Source organism: Anomaloglossus baeobatrachus, chromosome 7 (genome assembly GCF_048569485.1).
Source record: "Anomaloglossus baeobatrachus isolate aAnoBae1 chromosome 7, aAnoBae1.hap1, whole genome shotgun sequence".
Lineage (NCBI taxonomy): Eukaryota > Metazoa > Chordata > Amphibia > Anura > Aromobatidae > Anomaloglossus > Anomaloglossus baeobatrachus.
In genome coordinates, this window is record NC_134359.1 from 299,207,535 (window position 1) to 299,233,530 (window position 25,996).

At 43.4% G+C, this 25,996-nt stretch overlaps 1 protein-coding gene across 1 annotated transcript; it reads left to right on the forward strand.

Moving 5' to 3' along the window:
* Positions 1 to 24,832, forward strand: LAT (linker for activation of T cells). Its single transcript, XM_075319587.1, has 14 exons — positions 1 to 133; positions 10,613 to 10,715; positions 11,275 to 11,308; positions 13,756 to 13,805; positions 14,074 to 14,137; positions 20,089 to 20,141; positions 20,609 to 20,647; positions 21,026 to 21,125; positions 21,452 to 21,540; positions 21,619 to 21,669; positions 21,871 to 21,924; positions 24,002 to 24,067; positions 24,186 to 24,239; positions 24,333 to 24,832. The coding sequence occupies exons 2-13, from the start codon at positions 10,622 to 10,624 to the stop codon at positions 24,236 to 24,238; spliced, it is 747 nt and encodes a 248-aa protein (XP_075175702.1). The 5' UTR covers positions 1 to 133; positions 10,613 to 10,621; the 3' UTR covers position 24,239; positions 24,333 to 24,832.
* The last annotated feature ends 1,164 nt before the right edge of the window (positions 24,833 to 25,996 follow it).

The following is a 25,996-nucleotide window of genomic DNA, read 5'->3' on the forward strand; positions in this document are numbered from 1 at the left end:
CTCCGGGTGCACAAGTCACACGCCGCGCTCCGGCCCAGGATCCTGAAGATTGGGAGTAGTGCTCCAGCCGGGACCCCAACACTGGGACACAAGGTCAGACTCCCCCATAGAGGCCAAGGCCCTGACCCTGAACGTAAGTCTGCGAATCGTGGAGTCTACGGCTCTTGGTGGACGCCCAATGCCCCACCGCTCCGAAGCCTACCTCCATGCCCCTGTCCCTCACAGCAATGTCCTCCTCTATGGTGACCATGAGGGAACTTTGACCTCTGTAAACCCTATAGCCAATATTTAGGATTATGGTCGTACATCAGTGTCAATGATCGGGGTAGGAAGGAGCGGCCACAGGGAGGTCTAGATTGGCCAAGACTTACTGACCACAGAAGTAAACCCATAGTCCTCCTGACCCAAGGGGCATTTTGACTTTTTGAATTATTTCTTTAAATTCTGATTGTTTTGTTTATTTCAACCATCACTTCTGATAACGGGCGAGGAGTTGGTTCCTCTGTTTACGGTACATTGGGCACAATAAGTATTTGATCCGCTCCGATTTTTTAAGTTTTTCCTCCTACAAAGAATGGAGAAGGTTGTAATTTTTATCATAAATAACTTCAACTGTGACAGACAGAATCCAAAGAAATCCAGAGAATCCCATTGTGTGAATATTAATTAGTTAGCATTTTATTACATGAAATAAGTATTTGATACAATAGAAAACAGAAGTTAATATTTGGTAGAAACCTTTGTTTGCACTTACAGAGGTCGGACGTTTCCGATCGTTCTTGACCAGGTTTTCACACACTGCAGCAGAGATTTTGGCCAATTTCTCCATACAGATCTTCTCCAGATCTTTCAGGTCATGCCTCCATACAGATCTTCTCCAGATCTCTCAGGTCACTCCTCCATACAGATTTTCTCAAGATCTCTCAGGTTACCTCTCCATACAGATCTCCTCCAGATCTTTCAGGTCACTCCTCCATACAGGTCTTCTCCAGATTTTTCAGGTCACTCCTCCATACAGGTCTTCTCCAGATCTTTCAGGTCACTCCTCCATACTAATCTCCAGATCTTTCAGGTCACTCCTCCATACAGGTCTTCTCCAGATTTTTCAGGTCACTCCTCCTTACAGATCTTCTCCAGATCTTTAAGGTCACTCCTCCATACAGCTCTCCAGATATCTCAGGTCACTCCTCCATACAGATCTCCTCCAGATCTTTCAGGTCTCTCCTCCATACAGGTCTTCTCTAGATTTTTCAGGTCACTCCTCTATACTAATCTCCAGATCTTTCAGGTCACTCCTCCATACTAATCTCCAGATCTTTCAGGTCACTCCTCCATACAGGTCTTCTCCAGATTTTTCAGGTCACTCCTCCATACAGATCTCCTCCAGATCTCTCAGGTCACTCCTCCATACAGATCTCCTCCAGATCTCTCAGGTCACTCCTCCATACAGATCTCCTCCAGATCTTTCAGGTCACTCCTCCATACAGGTCTTCTCCAGATTTTTCAGGTCACTCCTCTATACTAATCTCCAGATCTTTCAGGTCACTCCTCCATACTAATTTCCAGATCTTTCAGGTCACTCCTCCTTACAGATCTTCTCCAGATCTTTCGAGTCACTCCTCCATATAGATCTTCTCCAGATCTTTAAGGTCACTCCTCCATACAGCTCTCCAGATCTCTCAGGTCACTCCTCCATACAGATCTCCTCCAGATCTTTCAGGTCTCTCCTCCATACAGGTCTTCTCTAGATTTTTCAGGTCACTCCTCTATACTAATCTCCAGATCTTTCAGGTCACTCCTCCATACAGGTCTTCTCCAGATTTTTCAGGTCACTCCTTTATACTAATCTCCAGATCTTTCAGGTCACTCCTCCATACAGGTCTTCTCCAGATTTTTCAGGTCACTCCTCTATACTAATCTCCAGATCTTTCAGGTCACTCCTCCATACTAATCTCCAGATCTTTCAGGTCACTCCTCCTTACAGATCTTCTCCAGATCTTTCGAGTCACTCCTCCATATAGATCTTCTCCAGATCTTTAAGGTCACTCCTCCATACAGCTCTCCAGATCTCTCAGGTCACTCCTCCATACAGATCTCCTCCAGATCTTTCAGGTCACTCCTCCTTACAGGTCTTCTCCAGATTTTTCAGGTCACTCCTCTATACTAATCTCCAGATCTTTCAGGTCACTCCTCCATACAGATCTTCTCCAGATTTTTCAGGTCACTCCTCTATACTAATCTCCAGATCTTTCAGGTCACTCCTCCATACAGGTCTTCTCCAGATTTTTCAGGTCACTCCTCTATACTAATCTCCAGATCTTTCAGGTCACTCCTCCATACTAATCTCCAGATCTTTCAGGTCACTCCTCCTTACAGATCTTCTCCAGATCTTTCGAGTCACTCCTCCATATAGATCTTCTCCAGATCTTTAAGGTCACTCCTCCATACAGCTCTCCAGATCTCTCAGGTCACTCCTCCATACAGATCTCCTCCAGATCTTTCAGGTCACTCCTCCATACAGGTCTTCTCCAGATTTTTCAGGTCACTCCTCTATACTAATCTCCAGATCTTTCAGGTCACTCCTCCATACAGGTCTTCTCCAGATTTTTCAGGTCACTCCTCTATACTAATCTCCAGATCTTTCAGGTCACTCCTCCATACAGGTCTTCTCCAGATTTTTCAGGTCACTCCTCTATACTAATCTCCAGATCTTTCAGGTCACTCCTCCATACTAATCTCCAGATCTTTCAAATCACTCCTCCTTACAGATCTTCTCCAGATCTTTCGAGTCACTCCTCCATATAGATCTTCTCCAGATCTTTAAGGTCACTCCTCCATACAGCTCTCCAGATCTCTCAGGTCACTCCTCCATACAGATCTCCTCCAGATCTTTCAGGTCACTCCTCCATACAGGTCTTCTCCAGATTTTTCAGGTCACTCCTCTATACTAATCTCCAGATCTTTCAGGTCACTCCTCCATACAGGTCTTCTCCAGATTTTTCAGGTCACTCCTCTATACTAATCTCCAGATCTTTCAGGTCACTCCTCCATACAGGTCTTCTCCAGATTTTTCAGGTCACTCCTCTATACTATTCTCCAGATCTTTCAGGTCACTCCTCCTTACAGCTCTTCTCCAGATTTTTCGAGTCACTCCTCCATATAGATCTCCAGATCCTTCAGGTCACTCCTCCATACAGATCTTCTCAAGATCTCTCAGGTTACCTCTCCATACGTATCTTCTCCAGATCTTTCAGGTACTCCTCCATACAGATCTCCTCCAGATCTTTCAGGTCACTCCTCCATACAGATATTCTCCTGATCTTTCTGGTCTCTGCTCCATACAGATCTTCTCCTGATCTTTCAGGTCACTCCTCCATACTAATCTCCAGATCTTTCAGGTCACTCCTCCTTACAGATCTTCTCCAGATCTTTCGAGTCACTCCTCCATATAGATCTTCTCCAGATCTTTCAGGTCACTCCTCCATACAGGTCTTCTCCAGATCTTTCAGGTCACTCCTCCACACAGATCTTCTCCAGATCTTTCAGATCACTTCTCCATACGGATCTTCTCCTGATCTTTCAGATCACTGCTCCATACAGATCTTTCAGGTGACTCCTCCATACAGATCTTCTCCTGATCTTTCAGGTCACTGCTACATACAAATCTTCTCCCGATCTTTCAAGTCACTCCTGCATACAGGTCTTCTCCGGATCTATCAGGTCACTCCTCCACACAGATCTTCTCCAGATCTTTCAGGTCACTTCTCCATACAGATCTTCTCTAGATCTTTCAGGTCACTCCTCCATACAGATCTTCTCCTGATCTTTCAGGTCACTCCTACATACAAATCTTCTCCAGATCTTTCAAGTCACTCCTCCATACAGGTCTTCTCCGGATCTATCAGGTCACTCCACCATACAGATCTCCAGATCTTTCAGGTCACTCCTCCACACAGATCTTCTCCAGATCTTTCAGGTGACTTCTATATACAGATCTTCTCTAGATCTTTCAGGTCACTGCTCAATACAGATCTTCTCTAAACCTTTCAGGTAACTTCTCCATATAGATCTTCTCCAGATCTTTGAGATCACTCCTCCATACAGATCTCCAGATCTTTCAGGTCACTCCTCCATACAGATCTTTTCCAGATCTTTCAGGTTTTGGGGCTGTCGCTGGGCAACATTGAGTTTCAGCTTTTCCAATGAGTTTCTATTGGGTTCAGGTCTGGAGAATGGCTAGGCCACTCCAGAACCTTGAAATGCTTCTTACATAGCCACTCTTTAGTTACCCTGGCTGTGTGTTTTGGGTCATTGTCACGTTGGAAGACCCAGTCATGACCCATCTCCAGTGCTCTTACTGAGGGAAGGAGGTTGTTGGCCATAACCTCGCAATACATGACCCCATCCATCTTCCCTTCAATACGGGTAGTCGTGCTGTCCTGTTAGCAGAACAGCACCCCAAAGTATGATGTTTCCAGCTTCATGCTTCACAGTTTTGATGGTGTTCTTGCAGTTGTACTCCTCCTTCTTCTTCCTCCAAACACGGGAAGTGGAGTTCATATCAAAAAGTTCTATATGGTCTCTTCTGACCACATGACCTTCTCTCATGCCTTCTCTGCATCATCCAAATGTTCATTGGCAAAATGGGCTTGGACATGTGCTGGCGTGAGCAGTGGGACCTTGCGTGTCCTGTAGAATTTTAATACATGATGGGACTGTGTGTTACTATGTGCTCCCAGCTCTATTCAGGTCATTGCCCAGATCTACATGGGATGACCTGGTCAGATTCCTGACCTTTCTCAGAGTCATCCTTACCCCAGGAGGCCAGATCTTGCATGGAGCTCCAGACCGAGTAAGATTGAGTCATCTTGTGTTTCTTCCATTTTCTAATAATTGCAACAACAGTTGTTGCTTTCTCACCAAGCTGCTTGCCTATTGTCCTGTAGCCCATCCCAGCCTTGTGCAGGTCTACAATGTTGTCCCTGGTGTCATTAGACAGCTCTTTGGTCTTGGCCGTGGTGAAGAGGATGGAATGTGATTGGGTGTGTGGACAGGTGTCTTTATACAGGTAACGGGTTCAAACAGGAACAATTAATACAGGTAATGAGGGCAGAGTAAGAGAAAAATTAACAGGTCTATGAGAGCAGAATTGTTGCTGGTTGGTTGGTGATAAAACACTTATTTCATGCAATAAAATGCTAATTAATTATTTAATAATCATACAACATGATTTCCTGGATTTTTTTATTCTGGCACAGTTGAAGTTACCTATGATAAAAATTACAGATCTCTCCATTCTGTGTAGGTGGGAAAACTTGCAAAATCGGCAGAGGATAGAGGATCAAATACTTATTTTCCTCAGTGTACGTCAATGAGTAGTGATAATGTAGTAGGTGCTTATCGATTGGGTCAACTGGTTCTGACCAATGGAGCAAGGAAAATATTTGCGGATAGTACAGAAGATATATATATGCTCATCACACAACTGCCGTTTACAACAAACGCAAGATTTATGAACAATAGAAGTTATTGGTGAAGATGTTTCGTGATGTTCCATGAATGTGAGAATCTTCCATCTATTACCCAAGTAGAAAGATAGCGGGTATTGCCCTGTGCATTAGAAGACATCATGGCGCCAAAACATGGACTGAACATTCTAAAATGTGTAAATCCCCAAAATCAATAGATTCCCCCAAATGCCAACAATAGGTGGTATCCATGATGATAGAAGGTTATAACAACCTTTGGATGACATAGATATGTAGGTGACCAGTTTTTATATGATCTACTATCTCAGGACCTTCCAAAAAGTCATCAACGACTCTCGCAACTGAAGGTCTGATATCAAACAGTAGAGACCGCTATGGGGTGAGGTAGACCCCATCTTCATTTCCAAGTGTAATTTGAAGGGCTCGTAGGGTTCCCCGACTCTACCAACTCTCCAGTACATGGATGGAGGCATTGTTAATGATCACGATGGACCTCTTCAGTAATGAAATCAAGGAGGGAGGATAAATGTCAGCTTTTCTCATCTGGAGGTTTGGATGAGGCGCGGGGTATCTACTCTAGTTTTGCTTCCTCTACTGTTAGCACTGCCATTTTGATTTGATCAGAAGGGTCTTATGTTCTTGATGGGCTGTTTGTTATCTGCTAGTATCAATAGATAGGATGACTATAGGAGTGAAGTTACCCAACTCTAGAATTGTTTCCTTCTCCGACCCCTAAATTTAGTCCAAGCTTCCTTCAAGTCATTGAGACCAGGCCAAAGAAGATTGTGCTAATGATGTTCTATGAGCAGGGTACATTGAATGTAATGATGACATCACACCTCGGGTCCAGCTTACGAAGCCCCAACAATCACCTAAGTGGATGGCTTCACAGTACCGGCCATGTCAGAGCTGGCTAGACCATTTCCACCATGGTGACTCTCCATTCTTGATCTATGCCCCCATTTTATGATTTCTACTAGTGAGACAATCCCTTTTAAGTCTGTATCTCCAACCTTAGGTCTCAAGACCTCATAGTGGTCCTATAATGGACCAGTCGAGTCATATCGGGGTTTACAGGAAATCCTGGAGGTTGCCTATGACATCATTGTATATAAACCACCTGGAGGTCTGGTGTGGTGACCCCCGGTCACAGCTCATTTCCTCAGCTTTTGGCTCTTTCTTGTGTGAAATGCTTCTGCAATAACAAGTTTTCTTTCATGTGCGACCACAAGACCCGAGCAGCACTGAATTAAGGGTATCTCCACCCAAGAGGCAGAGCACCCCTCTAGATCCCTTGGTGCAGCACCCTTCACCGTGCAGATGGCAGCCATAATGGAGGTCACCCAACTGTCCTAAATCACCTCTCCTTTGCCAGGAGATGTTTGGTGTGGGGCGGACCAACTGGTCTATAGCACCAATCCTGAGATTGGGGCAGATGTAGGGTTCCTTGAAATGGGGGAACAATCTGCAACTACTGAAAATCTGAAAATGCTGGAGAGCAAAGTATCTTGTAAAAGCTGAGACGCCCAATGATATAATGAAAATATATACAATCGAATATTTGATGTTTGAGGTTGTGCTGAGATTTCCTCCTGGGATAGGGGAGAGAGAGCTTCCTTCTTCTCAACCCGTTCATAGACCTTTCCTCATTGCAATCCTTCTAGTTCTGGTCATGGGTGCCAATAGAAAATTTGTAATCTTTCCACATGGCAGATCCTTTTTTACCCCAGTGATACCAGTGACACTTTGGCTTTTGCTCCCTAATGCATGACTTCGTGTGGTCGGATTGTTTCGATCTGTCTTGGGGTCATTGGGTCGATTCCCCAAACTCTTGTTTGCTAAATTCCCCGAGTCTGTGGAGAAGATTCCCTCACAGGATCCCACCATGGGTCACTCAGAAGCTCTGGAGACCGGCGCTGTCTGTCCATGTTTATTTTGCTCTTTTTGTTCACTAATGAACCCGCACCGCACTCAGCAATGCTCACACTGACAAATATAATGACTAAACCTGAAAGCTCCGGGGGGGAGAGAGCAGTCACTGCACCGACCGATGTCACCAAACCGCAACACCCAGATACGAGCTCCGGCTTATTCTCATGCAGAAAAAGCTAAGACGTCTTCCTCTCACATACTAGAAAAGACATGCAACCGGCACCAAGATCTCACCCAAAGGTCAGAGAAAATGGTAATGTCCTACAAAACTGGAATTTAGGGGCAGTATTATAGCAGTTTTATCCTTGTACATAGGGGGCAGTATTATAGTAGTTATATTCTTGTACATAGGGGCAGTATTATAGTAGTTATATTCTTGTACATAGGGGCAGTATTATAGTAGTTATATTCTTGTACATAGGGGCAGTATTATAGTAGTTATGTTCTTGTATATAGGGACAGTATTATAGTAGTTATATTCTTATATATAGGGGGCAGTATTATAGTAGTTATATTCTTGTACATAGGAGCAGTATTATAGTAGTTATATTCTTGTACATAGGAGCAGTATTATAGTAGTAATATTCTTGTATATAGGGACAGTATTATAGTAGTTATATTCTTGTACATAGGGGCAGTATTATAGTAGTTATATTCTTGTATATAGGGGCAGTATTATAGTAGTTATATTCTTGTACATAGGGGCAGTATTATAGTAGTTATATTCTTGTACATAGGGGCAGTATTATAGTAGTTATATTCTTGTACATAGGGGCAGTATTATAGTAGTTATGTTCTTGTATATAGGGACAGTATTATAGTAGTTATATTCTTATATATAGGGGGCAGTATTATAGTAGTTATATTCTTGTACATAGGAGCAGTATTATAGTAGTTATATTCTTGTACATAGGAGCAGTATTATAGTAGTAATATTCTTGTATATAGGGACAGTATTATAGTAGTTATATTCTTGTACATAGGGGCAGTATTATAGTAGTTATATTCTTGTACATAGGGGGCAGTATTATAGTAGATATATTCTTGTACATAGGGGACAGTATTATAGTAGTTATATTCTTGTACATAGGAGCAGTATTATAGTAGTTATATTCTTGTACATAGGAGCAGTATTATAGTAGTAATATTCTTGTATATAGGGACAGTATTATAGTAGTTATATTCTTGTACATAGGAGCAGTATTATAGTAGTTATATTCTTGTACATAGGAGCAGTATTATAGTAGATATATTCTTGTACATAGGGGACAGTATTATAGTAGTTATATTCTTGTATATAGGAGCAGTATTATAGTAGTTATATTCTTGTACATAGGGGCAGTATTATAGTAGTTATATTCTTGTACATAGGGGCAGTATTATAGTAGTTATATTCTTGTACATAGGGGACAGTATTATAGTAGTTATATTCTTGTACATAGGGGCAGTATTATAGTAGTTATATTCCTGTACATAGGGGGCAGTATTATAGTAGTTATATTCTTGTACATAGGAGCAGTATTATAGTAGTTATATTCTTGTACATAGGAGCAGTATTATAGTAGATATATTCTTGTACATAGGAACAGTATTATAGTAGTTATATTCTTGTACATAGGGGGCAGTATTATAGTAGTTACATTCCTGTACATAGGGGCAGTATTATAGTAGTTATATTCCTGTACATAGGGGCAGTATTATAGTAGATATATTCTTGTACATAGGGGCAGTATTATAGTAGTTATATTCTTGTACATAGGGGCAGTATTATAGTAGTTATATTCTTGTACATAGGGGCAGTATTATAGTAGTTATATTCTTGTATATAGGGGGCAGTATTATAGTAGTTATATTCTTGTATATAGGAGCAGTATTATAGTAGTTATATTCTTGTATATAGGGGGCAGTATTATAGTAGTTATATTCTTGTACATAGGGGGCAGTATTATAGTAGTTATAGTCTTGTACATAGGAGCAGTATTATAGTAGTAATATTCTTGTATATAGGGACAGTATTATAGTAGTTATATTCTTGTACATAGGAGCAGTATTATAGTAGTTATATTCTTGTACATAGGAGCAGTATTATAGTAGATATATTCTTGTACATAGGGGCAGTATTATAGTAGTTATATTCTTGTACATAGGGGGCAGTATTATAGTAGTTATATTCTTGTATATAGGGGGCAGTATTATAGTAGTTATATTCTTGTACATAGGGGCAGTATTATAGTAGTTATATTCTTGTATATAGGAGCAGTATTATAGTAGTTATATTCTTATATATAGGGGCAGTATTATAGTAGTTATATTCTTGTACATAGGGGCAGTATTATAGTAGTTATATTCCTGTATATAGGGGGCAGTATTATAGTAGTTATATTCTTGTACATAGGGGGCAGTATTATAGTAGTTATATTCTTGTATATAGGGGGCAGTATTATAGTAGTTATATTCTTGTACATAGGAGCAGTATTATAGTAGTTATATTCTTGTACATAGGAGCAGTATTATAGTAGTTATATTCTTGTATATAGGGGGCAGTATTATAGTAGTTATATTCTTGTACATAGGGGGCAGTATTATAGTAGTTATATTCTTGTACATAGGAGCAGTATTATAGTAGTTATATTCTTGTACATAGGGGCAGTATTATAGTAGTTATATTCCTGTACATAGGGGGCAGTATTATAGTAGTTATATTCTTGTACATAGGGGCAGTATTATAGTAGTTATATTCTTGTACATAGGGGCAGTATTATAGTAGTTATATTCTTGTACATAGGGGCAGTATTATAGTAGTTATATTCCTGTACATAGGGGGCAGTATTATAGTAGTTATATTCTTGTATATAGGGGACAGTATTATAGTAGTGTGAGCACTGACAGGTGGACCCCCCCACACCCTTGTAACCTGTGCAATGTGCAGCGTTTTTGCCTCTTTTTGTGCTGGATGGCAAATGACGAGTCCTACTGATCCTTTATTAAAAACTACATGTGACAATTTTGAGAAGAAATTGCGGCATTACATTCTTTCACCTCTAGGTGGCAGTCTTTGCTTTGTTATTAATGAAGGCATAAAAAACACAGCGCGCCGAGTGGTAAGATGAGGTATTACAAGTAAGACTTGGGTAAAAAAAAAAATTGGACGTTTTATTATGATTTTTTTCCCCTTTTTCTTATGAATTCAGGTCAGAACGATGGACGCAGTCAGTGTGATGTACTTTGTCGCTGTTGTTGTCCCCATAATTCTCATCACAGGCCTGTGCATCAGCTGCCGCAGAAGAATACCAGGTAAGGGATATAAGGGTATGTGCGCACGTTGCTTTTTACCTGCTTTTTACCTGCTTTTTTGCTGCTTTTTCTTCTGCGCTGTTTAATGCCAAAATGGATGTGTTCTTCTATTCAAGCAAAGTCTATGGGAATTTGGGTTTCTTGTTCACACTATTGTTGTTCAAAATGCTGCCTTTTTGAGGCAGAACTTTGGTCAAAAACTCAGCTTTTCAAAGAAGCAACATGTCAATTGTTTTTGCCATTTGGGTTTTGCACTGCAAAGCTGAGTTTTTGACCAAAGTTCTGCCACAAAAAGGCAACATTTTGAACAACATAGTGTGAACAAGAAACCCAAATTCCCATAGACTTTGCTTGAATAGAAGAACACATCCATTTTGGCATTAAACAGCGCAGAAGAAAAAGCAGCAAAAAAGCAGGTAAAAAGCAACGTGCGCACATACCCTCAATCTCTGTATAATATCACCGTGAATGTGATAAGAGAGGCTGAACCTTTATGTTCTTTCTAAAAAAAAATTAAAAATAAATAATTAAAAAAAACCTTTTGTGCTTTCTCTCTCAGTTCGCATAACGCAGACCGAATACTACGATGACAAGTGAGTTATTCCAGCCACGTAATATTATATAACCAGCATCGCCCTCTACAGGTCATTAAGATGTGTAGACTCCATCAGGAAGTGTGGAAACGGCACCACCTATAGGCCATAAAGATATATAGTCCATCAGGAAGTGTGGAAACGGCGCCACCTATAGGCCATAAAGATATATAGTCCATCAGGAAGTGTGGAAACGGCGCCACCTATAGGTCATAAAGATATATAGTCCATCAGGAAGTGTGGAAACGGCGCCACCTATAGGCCATAAAGATATATAGTCCATCAGGAAGTGTGGAAACGGCGCCACCTATAGGCCATAAAGATATATAGTCCATCAGGAAGTGTGGAAACGGCGCCACCTATAGGTCATAAAGCTATATAAAACAGCGCCACCTATAGGTCATAAAGTTATATAGACTTCATCAGGAAGTGTGGAAACAGCGCCACCTATAGGCCATAAAGATAGACTCTATATATCAGGAAGTGTGGAAACAGCGCCACCTATAGGTCATAAAGATATATAGTCTATCAGGAAGTGTGGAAACCACCACCTATAGGTCATAAAGATATATAGACTCTATCAGGAAGTGTGGAAACGGCGTCACCTATAGGCCATACAGATAGACTCTATATATCAGGAAGTGTGGAAACAGCGCCACCTATAGGTCATAAAGATATATAAAACAGCGCCACCTATAGGTCATAAAGATATATAAAACAGCGCCACCTATAGGCCATAAAGATATATAGAGTCTATCAGGAAGTATGGAAACAGCGCCACCTATAGGTCATAAGGAAAGATATTGTACATCAGGAAGTATGGAAACAGCGCCACCTATAGGTCATAAGGAGAGATATTGTACATCAGGAAGTGTGGAAATGGCGCCACCTATAGTATGTTAAGCTATAAAAAGTACATCAGGAAGTACGGAAGATCATAAGGATATGTAGAATCTATCACGAAGTATAGAAACAGCGCCACCTATAGGTCATAGGGCTAGATATTTACTGAAAAATAGAGCAGCGCATATGAGAAGTACCCGTGGGTTTATGAATAGGTTTAAAAAGTTATGGTTTTGCTCACCTGGTGAGGTTGTGCGCCCTCGCACAACCCCGGTGATGGTTAGAAGAATCCTCCGGGTTGAGGGGTTCCTAGTGTCACCGCTGATGATTCGTTGCTGTGTTGGAGGTGTCCGGGTTTGGTACCGCTGCTTGCTCCTAGGATTCACCGGCACTTTGGATCCTGGAGTGTCGAGTGCGATCCACCGTCCTCCAACTAGGGATTTCACGTTAGGATTGAAGATTCCTGTGCCACTCAGCAGCTCTGACCGAGTTCCCTTAGAGGGAGTAGACGTATAATAAAATTGAAGTTCGGTCTTAATGAGCGCTAGTGATGGATTGACAGGCTCCGTCAGTGAATTAATTTTATTATTAAAATAAATATTAGAGAGCTCCTGTTGGTTACATACAACGCGTTTCAGCAAATAGTCTCAAGTATCTTGAGGAAAGCAACGGACTATTTGCTGAAACGCGTTGTATGTAACCAACAGGAGCTCTCTAATATTTATTTTAATAATAAAATTAATTCACTGACGGAGCCTGTCAATCCATCACTAGCGCTCATTAAGACCGAACTTCAATTTTATTATAGGGATAGATATTGTACATCAAGAAGTATGGAAACATCGCCACCTATAGGCCATAAAGATATATAGTCTATCAGGACGTATGGAAACAGCGCCACCTATAGGCCATAAAGATATATAATCTATCAGGAAGTGTGGAAACAGCGCCACCTATAGGCCATAAAGATATATAGTCTATCAGGAAGTGTGGAAACAGCGCCACCTATAGGTCATAAAGATATATAGTCTATCAAGAAGTATGGAAACAGCGCCACCTATAGGCCATAAAGATATATAGTCTATCAAGAAGTATGGAAACAGCGCCACCTATAGGTCATATAGATATGTAGTCTATCAGGAAGTGTGGAAACAGCGCCACCTATAGGCCATAAAGATATATAATCTATCAGGAAGTGTGGAAACAGCGCCACCTATAGGCCATAAAGATATATAGTCTATCAGGAAGTGTTGAAACAGCGCCACCTATAGGCCATAAAGATATATAGTCTATCAGGAAGTGTGGAAACAGCGCCACCTATAGGCCATAAAGATATATAGTCTATCAGGAAGTGTGGAAACAGCGCCACCTATAGGTCATATAGATATGTAGTCTATCAGGAAGTATGGAAACAGCGCCACCTATAGGTCATAATGTACATAAACTCCAATTGGGCAAGCATTCTCATGTTTCTCCTCTTTGTATCTGTGGTTGCAGTTAGATCCTACACATATCCCCCCTGAAGTCCATCTTTGGGGGGAAGAGTCGATCTGCAGTATTACATAACCCGGAATCCTCTCTCTTTTCATTCCCTTGTATTGTAGGACTCACTATAATCCACCATCCAGCTTCATGATCATGAATAGATTACCAGGTAAGGGCGGATCTCCCACATCCAATGTGAGTGACCATTATGTGATTAGATGTGCCTATGTGTACAGCACAGGTGCAGAATGTTCTATGTGCTATAGAAGAGACTGCCTGTATGGGCTCCATAGACTTTTTTTATATTACTTTAACCCCACAATATATACATAAACCTAGATTGTATCAGCAGATCATCCATGAGACCACACGGTTTAGACCATAGGACATATTCCTTAGCTGCTGAGAAGTGACCAACATGTCCTTTGTCTCCACAGCTCACCCACGAGCAGTCCCCTCTCAGGGCTCCATGTGCCAGGAGAAAGGCCTCCTGCCCATTCCGTACGTATCTGTCATCTCCACATCCCTGATGTCAGTCTTCCCCTCTCTGTTCCTGTCTTCTCCTCCCTGTTCCTGTCTTCTCCTCTCTGTTCCTGTCTTCTCCTCTGTTCCTGTCTTCTCCTCCGTGTTCCTGTCTTCTCCTCTCTGTTCCTGTCTTCTCCTCTGTTCCTGTCTTCTCCTCCCTGTTCCTGTCTTCTCCTCCCTGTTCCTGTGTTCTCCTCTCTGTTCCTGTCTTCTCCTCCCTGTTCCTGTCTTCTCCTCCCTGTTCCTGTCTTCTCCTCCCTGTTCCTGTCTTCTCCTCCCTGTTCCTGTCTTCTCCTCCCTGTTCCTGTCTTCTCCTCCCTGTTCCTGTCTTCTCCTCCCTGTTCCTGTCTTCTCCTCTCTGTTCCTGCCTTCTCCTCTCTGTTCCTGCCTTCTCCTCTCTGTTCCTGTCTTCTCCTCTCTGTTCCTGTCTTCTCCTCTCTGTTCCTGTCTTCTCCTCTCTGTTCCTGTCTTCTCCTCTCTGTTCCTGTCTTCTCCTCTCTGTTCATGTTTTCTCCTCTCTGTTCCTGTCTTCTCCTCTCTGTTCCTGTCTTCTCCTCCCTGTTCCTGTCTTCTCCTCCCTGTTCCTGTCTTCTCCTCCCTGTTCCTGTCTTCTCCTCCCTGTTCCTGTCTTCTCCTCTCTGTTCCTGCCTTCTCCTCTCTGTTCCTGCCTTCTCCTCTCTGTTCCTGTCTTCTCCTCTCTGTTCCTGTCTTCTCCTCTCTGTTCCTGTCTTCTCCTCTCTGTTCCTGTCTTCTCCTCTCTGTTCCTGCCTTCTCCTCTCTGTTCCTGCCTTCTCCTCTCTGTTCCTGCCTTCTCCTCTCTGTTCCTGTCTTCTCCTCTCTGTTCCTGCCTTCTCCTCTCTGTTCCTGTCTTCTCCTCTCTGTTCCTGTCTTCTCCTCCCTGTTCCTGTCTTCTCCTCTGTTACTATCTTCTCCTCCCTGTTCCTGTCTTCTCCGTTATGTTCCTGTCTTCTCTCTGTTCCTGTCTTCTCCTCTCTGTTCCTGTCTTCTCCTCCCTGTTCCTGTCTTCTCTTCTCTGTTACTATCTGCTCCTCTCTGTTCCTGCCTTTTCCTCTCTGTTCCTGCCTTTTCCTCTCTGTTTCTGTCTTCTCCTCCCTGTTCCTGTCTTCTCCTCTCTGTTCCTGTCTTCTCCTCTGTTCCTGTCTTCTCCTCCCTGTTCCTGTCTTCTCCTCTCTGTTCCTGCCTTTTCCTCTCTGTTCCTGCCTTTTCCTCTCTGTTTCTGTCTTCTCCTCCCTGTTCCTGTCTTCTCCTCCCTGTTCCTGTCTTCTCCTCCCTGTTCCTGTCTTCTCCTCCCTGTTCCTGTCTTCTCCTCCCTGTTCCTGTCTTGTCCTCTCTTTCTGTCTTCTCCTCCCTGTTCCTGTCTTCTCTCTGTTCCTGTCTTCTCTGTTCCTGTCTTCTCCTCCCTGTTCCTGTCTTCTCCTCTGTTACTATCTTCTCCTCCCTGTTCTTGTCTTCTCCTCTGTTACTATCTTCTCCTCCCTGTTCCTGTCTTCTCCGTTATGTTCCTGTCTTCTCTCTGTTCCTGTCTTCTCCTCTCTGTTCCTGTCTTCTCCTCCCTGTTCCTGTCTTCTCTTCTCTGTTACTATCTGCTCCTCTCTGTTCCTGCCTTTTCCTCTCTGTTCCTGCCTTTTCCTCTCTGTTTCTGTCTTCTCCTCCCTGTTCCTGTCTTCTCCTCCCTGTTCCTGTCTTCTCCTCCCTGTTCCTGTCTTCTCCTCCCTGTTCCTGTCTTCTCCTCCCTGTTCCTGTCTTCTCCTCCCTGTTCCTGTCTTGTCCTCTCTTTCTGTCTTCTCCTCCCTGTTCCTGTCTTCTCTCTGTTCCTGTCTTCTCTGTTCCTGTCTTCTCCTCCCTGTTCCTGTCTTCTCCTCTGTTACTATCTTCTCCTCCCTGTTCCTGTCTTCTCCTCTATGTTCCTGTCTTCTCTTCTCTGTTCCTGTCTTCTCCTCCCTGTTCCTGTCTTCTTTCTGTTCCTGTCTTCTCCTCCCTGTTCCTGTCTTCTCCTCCCTGTTCCTGTCTTCTCCTCCCTGTTCCTGTCTTCTCCTCTGTTACTGTCTTCTCCTCCCTGTTCCTGTCTTCTCCTCTGTTACTATCTGCTCCTCTCTGTTCTTGCCTTCTCCTCCCTGTTCCTGTCTTCTCTTCTCTGTTACTATCTGCTCCTCTCTGTTCCTGCCTTTTCCTCTCTGTTCCTGTCTTCTCCTCTCTGTTCCTGTCTTCTCCTCCCTGTTCCTGTCTTCTCTTCTCTGTTACTATCTGCTCCTCTCTGTTCCTGCCTTTTCCTCTCTGTTCCTGCCTTTTCCTCTCTGTTTCTGTCTTCTCCTCCCTGTTCCTGTCTTCTCCTCCCTGTTCCTGTCTTCTCCTCCCTGTTCCTGTCTTCTCCTCCCTGTTCCTGTCTTCTCCTCCCTGTTCCTGTCTTCTCCTCCCTGTTCCTGTCTTGTCCTCTCTTTCTGTCTTCTCCTCCCTGTTCCTGTCTTCTCTCTGTTCCTGTCTTCTCTGTTCCTGTCTTCTCCTCCCTGTTCCTGTCTTCTCCTCTGTTACTATCTTCTCCTCCCTGTTCCTGTCTTCTCCTCTATGTTCCTGTCTTCTCTTCTCTGTTCCTGTCTTCTCCTCCCTGTTCCTGTCTTCTTTCTGTTCCTGTCTTCTCCTCCCTGTTCCTGTCTTCTCCTCCCTGTTCCTGTCTTCTCCTCCCTGTTCCTGTCTTCTCCTCTGTTACTGTCTTCTCCTCCCTGTTCCTGTCTTCTCCTCTGTTACTATCTGCTCCTCTCTGTTCTTGCCTTCTCCTCCCTGTTCCTGTCTTCTCTTCTCTGTTACTATCTGCTCCTCTCTGTTCCTGCCTTTTCCTCTCTGTTCCTGTCTTCTCCTCTCTGTTCCTGTCTTCTCCTCCCTGTTCCTGTCTTCTCTTCTCTGTTACTATCTGCTCCTCTCTGTTCCTGCCTTTTCCTCTCTGTTCCTGCCTTTTCCTCTCTGTTTCTGTCTTCTCCTCCCTGTTCCTGTCTTCTCCTCCCTGTTCCTGTCTTCTCCTCCCTGTTCCTGTCTTCTCCTCCCTGTTCCTGTCTTCTCCTCCCTGTTCCTGTCTTCTCCTCCCTGTTCCTGTCTTGTCCTCTCTTTCTGTCTTCTCCTCCCTGTTCCTGTCTTCTCTCTGTTCCTGTCTTCTCTGTTCCTGTCTTCTCCTCCCTGTTCCTGTCTTCTCCTCTGTTACTATCTTCTCCTCCCTGTTCCTGTCTTCTCCTCTATGTTCCTGTCTTCTCTTCTCTGTTCCTGTCTTCTCCTCCCTGTTCCTGTCTTCTTTCTGTTCCTGTCTTCTCCTCCCTGTTCCTGTCTTCTCCTCCCTGTTCCTGTCTTCTCCTCCCTGTTCCTGTCTTCTCCTCTGTTACTGTCTTCTCCTCCCTGTTCCTGTCTTCTCCTCTGTTACTATCTGCTCCTCTCTGTTCTTGCCTTCTCCTCCCTGTTCCTGTCTTCTCCTCCCTGTTGCTGTCTTCTCCTCCCTGTTGTTGTCTTCTCCTCTCTGTTCTTGCCTTTTCCTTTCTGTTGCTGTCTTCTCCTCCCTGTTGCTGTCTTCTCCTCCCTGTTGCTGTCTTCTCCTCCCTGTTGCTGTCTTCTCCTCCCTGTTGCTGTCTTCTCCTCCCTGTTGCTGTCTTCTCCTCCCTGTTCCTGTCTTCTCCTCCCTGTTGCTGTCTTCTCCTCCCTGTTGCTGTCTTCTCCTCCCTGTTGCTGTCTTCTCCTCCCTGTTCCTGTCTTCTCTTCTCTGTTACTATCTGCTCCTCTCTGTTCCTGCCTTTTCCTCTCTGTTCCTGCCTTTTTGCTCTTTGTTTCTGTCTTCTCCTCCCTGTTCCTGTCTTCTCCTCCCTGTTCCTGTCTTCTCCTCCCTGTTCCTGTCTTCTCCTCCCTGTTCCTGTCTTGTCCTCTCTTTCTGTCTTCTCCTCCCTGTTCCTGTCTTCTCTCTGTTCCTGTCTTCTCTGTTCCTGTCTTCTCCTCCCTGTTCCTGTCTTCTCCTCTGTTACTATCTTCTCCTCCCTGTTCCTGTCTTCTCCTCTCTGTTCCTGTCTTCTCCTCCCTGTTCCTGTCTTCTCTTCTCTGTTACTATCTGCTCCTCTCTGTTCCTGCCTTTTCCTCTCTGTTCCTGCCTTTTCCTCTCTGTTTCTGTCTTCTCCTCCCTGTTCCTGTCTTCTCCTCCCTGTTCCTGTCTTCTCCTCCCTGTTCCTGTCTTCTCCTCCCTGTTCCTGTCTTGTCCTCTCTTTCTGTCTTCTCCTCCCTGTTCCTGTCTTCTCTCTGTTCCTGTCTTCTCTGTTCCTGTCTTCTCCTCCCTGTTCCTGTCTTCTCCTCTGTTACTATCTTCTCCTCCCTGTTCCTGTCTTCTCCTCTCTGTTCCTGTCTTCTCCTCCCTGTTCCTGTCTTCTCTTCTCTGTTACTATCTGCTCCTCTCTGTTCCTGCCTTTTCCTCTCTGTTCCTGCCTTTTTGCTCTCTGTTTCTGTCTTCTCCTCCCTGTTCCTGTCTTCTCCTCCCTGTTCCTGTCTTCTCCTCCCTGTTCCTGTCTTCTCCTCCCTGTTCCTGTCTTGTCCTCTCTTTCTGTCTTCTCCTCCCTGTTCCTGTCTTCTCTCTGTTCCTGTCTTCTCTGTTCCTGTCTTCTCCTCCCTGTTCCTGTCTTCTCCTCTGTTACTATCTTCTCCTCCCTGTTCCTGTCTTCTCCTCTCTGTTCCTGTCTTCTCCTCCCTGTTCCTGTCTTCTCTTCTCTGTTACTATCTGCTCCTCTCTGTTCCTGCCTTTTCCTCTCTGTTCCTGCCTTTTCCTCTCTGTTTCTGTCTTCTCCTCCCTGTTCCTGTCTTCTCCTCCCTGTTCCTGTCTTCTCCTCCCTGTTCCTGTCTTCTCCTCCCTGTTCCTGTCTTCTCCTCCCTGTTCCTGTCTTCTCCTCCCTGTTCCTGTCTTCTCCTCCCTGTTCCTGTCTTGTCCTCTCTTTCTGTCTTCTCCTCCCTGTTCCTGTCTTCTCTCTGTTCCTGTCTTCTCTGTTCCTGTCTTCTCCTCCCTGTTCCTGTCTTCTTCTCTGTTACTATCTTCTCCTCCCTGTTCCTGTCTTCTCCTCTATGTTCCTGTCTTCTCCTCTATGTTCCTGTCTTCTCTTCTCTGTTCCTGTCTTCTTTCTGTTCCTGTCTTCTCCTCCCTGTTCCTGTCTTCTCCTCCCTGTTCCTGTCTTCTCCTCCCTGTTCCTGTCTTCTCCTCTGTTACTGTCTTCTCCTCCCTGTTCCTGTCTTCTCCTCTGTTACTATCTGCTCCTCTCTGTTCTTGCCTTTTCCTCCCTGTTGCTGTCTTCTCCTCCCTGTTCCTGTCTTCTCCTCCCTGTTCCTGTCTTCTCCTCCCTGTTCCTGTCTTCTCCTCCCTGTTGCTGTCTTCTCCTCCCTGTTGTTGTCTTCTCCTCTCTGTTCTTGCCTTTTCCTTTCTGTTGCTGTCTTCTCCTCCCTGTTCCTGTCTTCTCCTCCCTGTTCCTGTCTTCTCCTCCCTGTTCCTGTCTTCCCCTCTCTGTTCCTGTCTTCTCCTCCCTGTTCCTGTCTTCTCCTCCCTGTTCCTGTCTTCTCCTCCCTGTTCCTGTCTTTTCCTCTCTGTTCCTGTCTTCTCTCAGTAGGGTGTATGTATCACTACATTGTAAGCTCTGATGGTTTCCAAACACATTAGAAGGTTGACTCTATTGAGGCCTCGGTGTTTTCGGAGACTTTTGAAAGCAATTCAGAGGTCGGGATTTCTTACACTTCCTCATATCATGGCCCTACAAAAGATTTATAGGCTTTTTGTGGGTTCTTAGCAAAAAGGAAGTGTTATTATGAACAACACATGATAAGACGACTGCATATGCCCAGACCACGTAGACATGAGATGAAGGGCTCGTACATGTGCGCTAAGACCCTCTGAACATCTCTCTCCACAGGAATTCTCCCATCCCAGAGAGTCGGAGGAGTTCGGTGGGAAGAGAATTCCAAGGTAGGTTCTACAACCCAGACCAGATCTCACCTGGAACATATGCATCAGGGTTAGATTATGAGAGGGCATCAGATATATGGGCCCCGTGGTGATGAAATTGGTTTCATAGCTTCAATAGATGTGGATACTTCCACCTGTTTGGGGGAATCTGGTGACTTCCACAATTTTTGTAGACTCTTTTGAAGGGTCTACAGCATGAGGATTCACTATATTCTAGCCTTTTTTTTTCGAGTGATGTAATCCCCCACCGACACAAGTTTTGTCTACTTGTAATCCACTCATATTCAGACTCGTTTCTGAGCCACGACCAGTCAGGCAACCAGTGGAGACATATCTACGTATGTAGATAGTTCCATGTCTAAACCACTTTTCTTGAACGTCGTCTGTCATTGTCATGAGTTCTCCAAGTCTTTCTGTTATTCCAAAAGTTTTCTCCACTCTTGACACCATTTTTTTTCTGCTCCTAGGGTACCCCAATGGATGCGTCTCCATCCCACACTCAGCAAGTGAGTGACATCTATAATCTTATGTATTAAACATGAGTCCAACATTCCATTCCACTCATGATACCTAAGGCCTTTCCTAAAACCATTTATGATAAGGATAGGCTATTAGGATTGTTGTTGAGTTACTGTATTTCCCAGTTCTCCATCCTTGGTTATGACTGCCCTATAGTAAAGGCAGTCTCGATTTATTTGGAGGAGGTCATCGGAGTATCTTCAGTAGGTTCTTCACGAATGAGGCCTCCTAAGAATGTACCTTTCCAACTTGTCCTTGCTCGTAGAAATTTGATACAAGACCGGGAAAGGAATTAGTTTGAACTGGGAAAATACCCTTTAAGTAAAATGTCAGTGACACCTGTGTCCCATCTCTCTCATCTATAGGTGCTCCACTCATAAAGCATAAAAGCATAGAAGTGGATGATTATGACGATGAAGGAGAAGACCCAAACTACACCAACAACCACCCGGCTTCTGGATACATGTAAGATGGCCTGATATCCTGTGTGGTGAGATGTAGATGATCGCGAGTGGATGCGTGGTGATATGTGATGAAATGCTGAATTAAACATAAGAAGATAGTGGAGAATGGTGCAAACATTATTACTCTAAACTTTCATACATATACACAGTGCACCATCCAAACCTTCATACATATACACAGTGCACCACCCAAACCTTCATACCTGTACATAGTGCACCATCCAAACCTTCATACATATACCTAGTGTACCATCCAAAAAATTCGTACATTGTGGCACCTTCACACCCTCTTCCTCATACCAATGCCAACATTTTCTACCCACGCAGTGAGGTGCTACCAGACGAAGGGGTCACTAATGTTGGACCTGCGCTGGTGGTGACATGCGATGTGGACAACAGGGCGAGCCTCTCCTCAGGTAAGAAAATGTCTTGTCTTCTATACGTGACAGGTTTGGACCAAACCATTACTGATTATACTACTCTTTGTTTCGCAGTGGGCACTGATGAAAACTATGTAAATGTTGGCAATTCTAACGAAGCAAAGGGTAAGGGGAATGTTAATAACGACATTTCTTGAAGATCTGCTCTGAAATTATTTCTTAATGTAAAAAATTTCAAAGATTGTTGAATAGTTTAGACCAAGCGAGAGTCAAAGAACCTTAAATCCACCAGCGATGATCGGCTGCTAACCTTGTTCTTGCTGCTATGGACTTATCTTGTAATAATTTCCATTATTCTGTTTTCAGCACCTTCCATTGATGGAAACTACGTTAATGTCGGAGACGCCACTGATATGAAGGGTATTTATATTATAGATATGGAGCCAAGAGGACAACCGTGAATTGAGAATGAAGTGTGAAGAATTATTAGATTGTTGGTAGAAATTCCATGGTGTTCTGTATGGTGGAGGGGTATGAGGAGACTGATGAAGGATATGGAAGGGGATCAAGAATGGGAGAGAAAGTTGGATAGACAAGGGCAAGCATAGAAGAGGTTGTACAAACTGGTGAAGAACATGGAATCGAAAAGTAGAGATGTACTACTACGTGAAGGTCAGAGTAATCAACAAAATGATATGGAGGTGGATGTTGGATAGATTGTTCAAGGATCATGTATGGAAGAGGAGGTTGGATAGCTTGCTCAACTATCTGGTATGGAAGAGGAGGTTGGATAGATTGCTCAAGGATCTTGTGTGGAAGAGTAGGTTGGATAGCTTGGTCAGCTATCTGGTAAGGAAGAGGAGCTTACAAAAATGTGGTCAACTATTCAACTATCTGGTATGGAAGAGGGGGTTCGCTAGCTTGGTCAGCAATGTGATATGTAAGAGGAGGTTGGATAGATTAGTCAAGGATCTTGGATGAAAGAGGAGGTTGGATTGCTTGGTCAACAATCTGGTTTAGAAAAATAGGTTGAGTAGATTGGTCAAGGATCTTGTATGGAAGAGGAGGTTGGATAACTTGGTCAACTATCTGGAGAAGGTTGGATAGATTGGTTAGCTATCTGGTAAGGAAGAGGAGGTTAGTAGTATGGAAGAGGAGATTAGAAAACGTGGTCAACTACGGTATCTGGTATGGAAGAGGAGGTTGAATAGCTTAGTTAACAATCTGGTATGGAAGAGTAGGTTGAATAGATGGGTAAAGGATCATGCATAGAAGACGAGTATTGATAGATTTTTCAAAGATCAGATATGGAAGAGGTGGTTAGATAAAAAGTTCAAGGATCATATATGGTAGAGGAGGTTAGATAAACCAGTCAATGTTGGATTTGGAAAAGGAGATTGGATAGAATGATCAAGAATCATGCATGGAAGAGTGGAAATATGACAGTATGGTCAAGGTCACGTCTGGTAGAGGAGGTTAAATACATTGGTCAAGGATCAGAAACTGCAGAAGAGGTTAGACAGAAATGTCAAGGATCTGATTTAGAATGGTGGTCGAATAAAAAGACCAAGAATCATATATGGAGTAGAAGGGAAAATCAAGACCAGTCAAAGTCAGTTATGAAAGAGGAAGTTAGATAGATTTGTCAAGAGTCAGGTATGAAGAGGAGTTGAGTAGAGCAGTCAAAATCAGATATTATGGTGGTGGGGAAGCTAAGTAGGTGGATAAATCTATAGAGGTTGCTAAAAAGGAAGATGAAGGTTGACCATCTAGTTCTTTTTGTCTGTCGGTCATCTCCTGTGGCCTTCTCATGGGAATGCATATTGGTTTACTAAATATCAGAAGGATTATATCCAGATAAGACGAGTACAGAATTTATCAGAATAAAGCCTGCTTTACACGTTACGATTAAGCATACGATATCGTATGCGATCGTAACCGCCCCTATCGTATGTGCGGCTTGTTCAATTTGTTGAACGTGTCGCACAAACAATTATTTACCGTCACACGTACTTACCCTTCCATACGACCTCGATGTGGGCGGCGAACGTCCACTTCCTGGAGTGGGAGGGACGTTCGGCGTCACCGCGACGTCACGCGGCAGCCGGCCAATAGAAGCGGAGGGGCGGAGATGAGCGAGACGTAAACATTCCGCCCACCAGCTTCCTTCCGCATTGCCGACGGGAGCCGTGGGACGCAGGTAAGATCTGTTCATCGTTCCCGGGGTGTCACACACAGCGATATGTGCTACCTCGGGAACATTGAACAACCTCAAGTTCAATTTTTAGGAATTGAGCGACGTGCGTGCGATCAACGTTTTGACGTTCAATCGCAATCGCACGGAGGTTTTACACCCTACAATCTTACTTACGATGCCGGATATGCGTCACTAACGACGTGACCCCGCCGACACATCGTACGATTTATTGTAGCGTGTAAAGCCCGCTTAAGTTGATGTTGGAATACATTGAATGTGACAATCGTTACTCTTTTGTAGTAGGAGAAAGCCTGGAGTACGTGAACGTAGAAGATGCCGAAACCCACTCCACTTCCAATAATCAGGGTAAGTTTCTGGGATCTTACTAAATTGAATGTCCACAATCCTCTGATGAACCTGTAGGTGTGAATTATGGGCTTCATCTGTTTTCTAGAAAAAAAACTTCTAGAATTATGTCTTGCAGAGAGTGAAGATGATGACATGCCTGAATATGAAAACATTGAGAAGGAGCATTAAGGTAACTCTCCAATACCGGACTGGGTCAATGGCCATCTCATGGCAGAATCTGGTGAAATATTGTTTCTACCGCCACCTTCTACTTGTCTTCCAGGTTAGGACACTACACCTGCTAAAGAACGGGCCTCTATTAGGCATTCAGACTCCCAGAATGTCCAGTCTGGACCCCAGTGGAGGTCTTCTTGATGGACTGTTATGCCTAAGGATGACCTTCTAACCACTTTTGTTGCATCTCAGTATCGGGATGACCTCTGCTTTCCCTTATGGGACCATTTTACGCTGAGTTACTAGGTTGAACTAGTTCCAATGATAACTTTCAACCAACACTTGATGAAGAGGTCATAGATGACATTAGAAGATAAATGAAGATGGGACTTGACCTCCAGAAAACTCATTGTGAATATTTTTGTTCTGTAATTTCCTTTTTTTGTTTTGAGAACTAAGATGTCACCAAACTTGTGCCAGAAACTTTTACAAAACTATTTGATAAATTCGGAAGACTTAGATATATAAGTCCTCCACTTAATGTTAGGAAATGGTCTTCCTCCTGTGGTGGAAATAGTTGGAGACCTCCAATCTATCGCAATCTATCCTGAGATTATATATATATATATATATATATATATATATATATATATATATATATATATAGTATTGCATATTTTTGTTATTTATACTTTGTAGATATTTTTGTGTTTTTTCTTCGATATCTTGCTGACCAAATCCTGAGATGTTTGCATCTTCTCTGATCATGGTTCTGTCACTCAAGAACATGATGATTGGAGCCATTGTAGATGCTCAAGGAATCTTCAAGATCAGATGCCTTATGAAATCCTGAAACGCGTCTGGGCTGCCGCCTGGTGTCTATAGTAAGAGGCCTATAATATACATAAGCTTACACAAACTCCTCCTCACTATAATTGAACTCTTCCTAATCCCCCCACCCCTCCATTACCCTATTAGTTTATTACTGAGAAAATGTAAAAATGATAATTGTTGGGGCTGACGTGTTTTATATGAAGACTTATTTATTTCTTTTATTCGTACTTTTATACTGTTCATTTTTTTATGTTTATTAAAGGCTTTAAAATCAATCCAAGGTGCAATTGTGTCCCACATATTTCACAAGAGTCCAGTTTTTCTGGTTGCGTCTAGTCCATGTGAATCTCCTGGTTTATGGTCTAAGGTGGGATTTGTGGTCACACTATGGGCAGAGTATAGAAATGGGTTTATGGCTGGAGTTTGACTGGTCATCCAATAATTCGTTGAGGTCACACCGATTTTTCCCACCTTCCCCGATACATGAGAAGGGTCAACGGGACGATTACGTATTCTCCATTGGATCGAGCATTAATTCCAAACCAATCCTTCTCTCCATTGATATCGTTTGTTGGGGGGAGAGTCAGGAGACGCTCATAAACATTAGGTGGTTGGCCGATACCACCGATACATGAGAAGCGTCAATGGAGCATTTGTGTATTGTCCATTGGATCGAGCGTTTATTTTAAACCACCCAATCCTCTCCATCAATATCGTTTGTTGGGGGGAGAGTCGGGAGATGCTCATAAACATTAGGTGGTTGGCCGATACCATCGATACATGAGAATGGTCAATGGAGCGTTTATGTATTGCCCATTGGATCGAGCATTGATTTCAAACCACCCAGTCATTCTCCCCATCGATATCTTTGGGGAAGAGTTGGGAGACTCTCATAAACATTAGATGGTTGGCCGATACCACCAATATTGATGGGTTCAG

What these genes read in the sequence shown, in the direction of transcription:
- LAT (XM_075319587.1), top strand. Translation starts at nt 10,622, where the DNA reads ATGGACGCAGTCAGTGTGATGTACTTTGTCGCTGTTGTTGTCCCCATA. An exon ending in AAAGGCCTCCTGCCCATTCC is followed by an intron (nt 14,138 to 20,088) that starts GTACGTATCTGT and finishes CTCTCTCCACAG; the next exon opens with GAATTCTCCCATCCCAGAGA. An exon ending in AGACGCCACTGATATGAAGG is followed by an intron (nt 21,925 to 24,001) that starts GTATTTATATTA and finishes ACTCTTTTGTAG; the next exon opens with TAGGAGAAAGCCTGGAGTAC.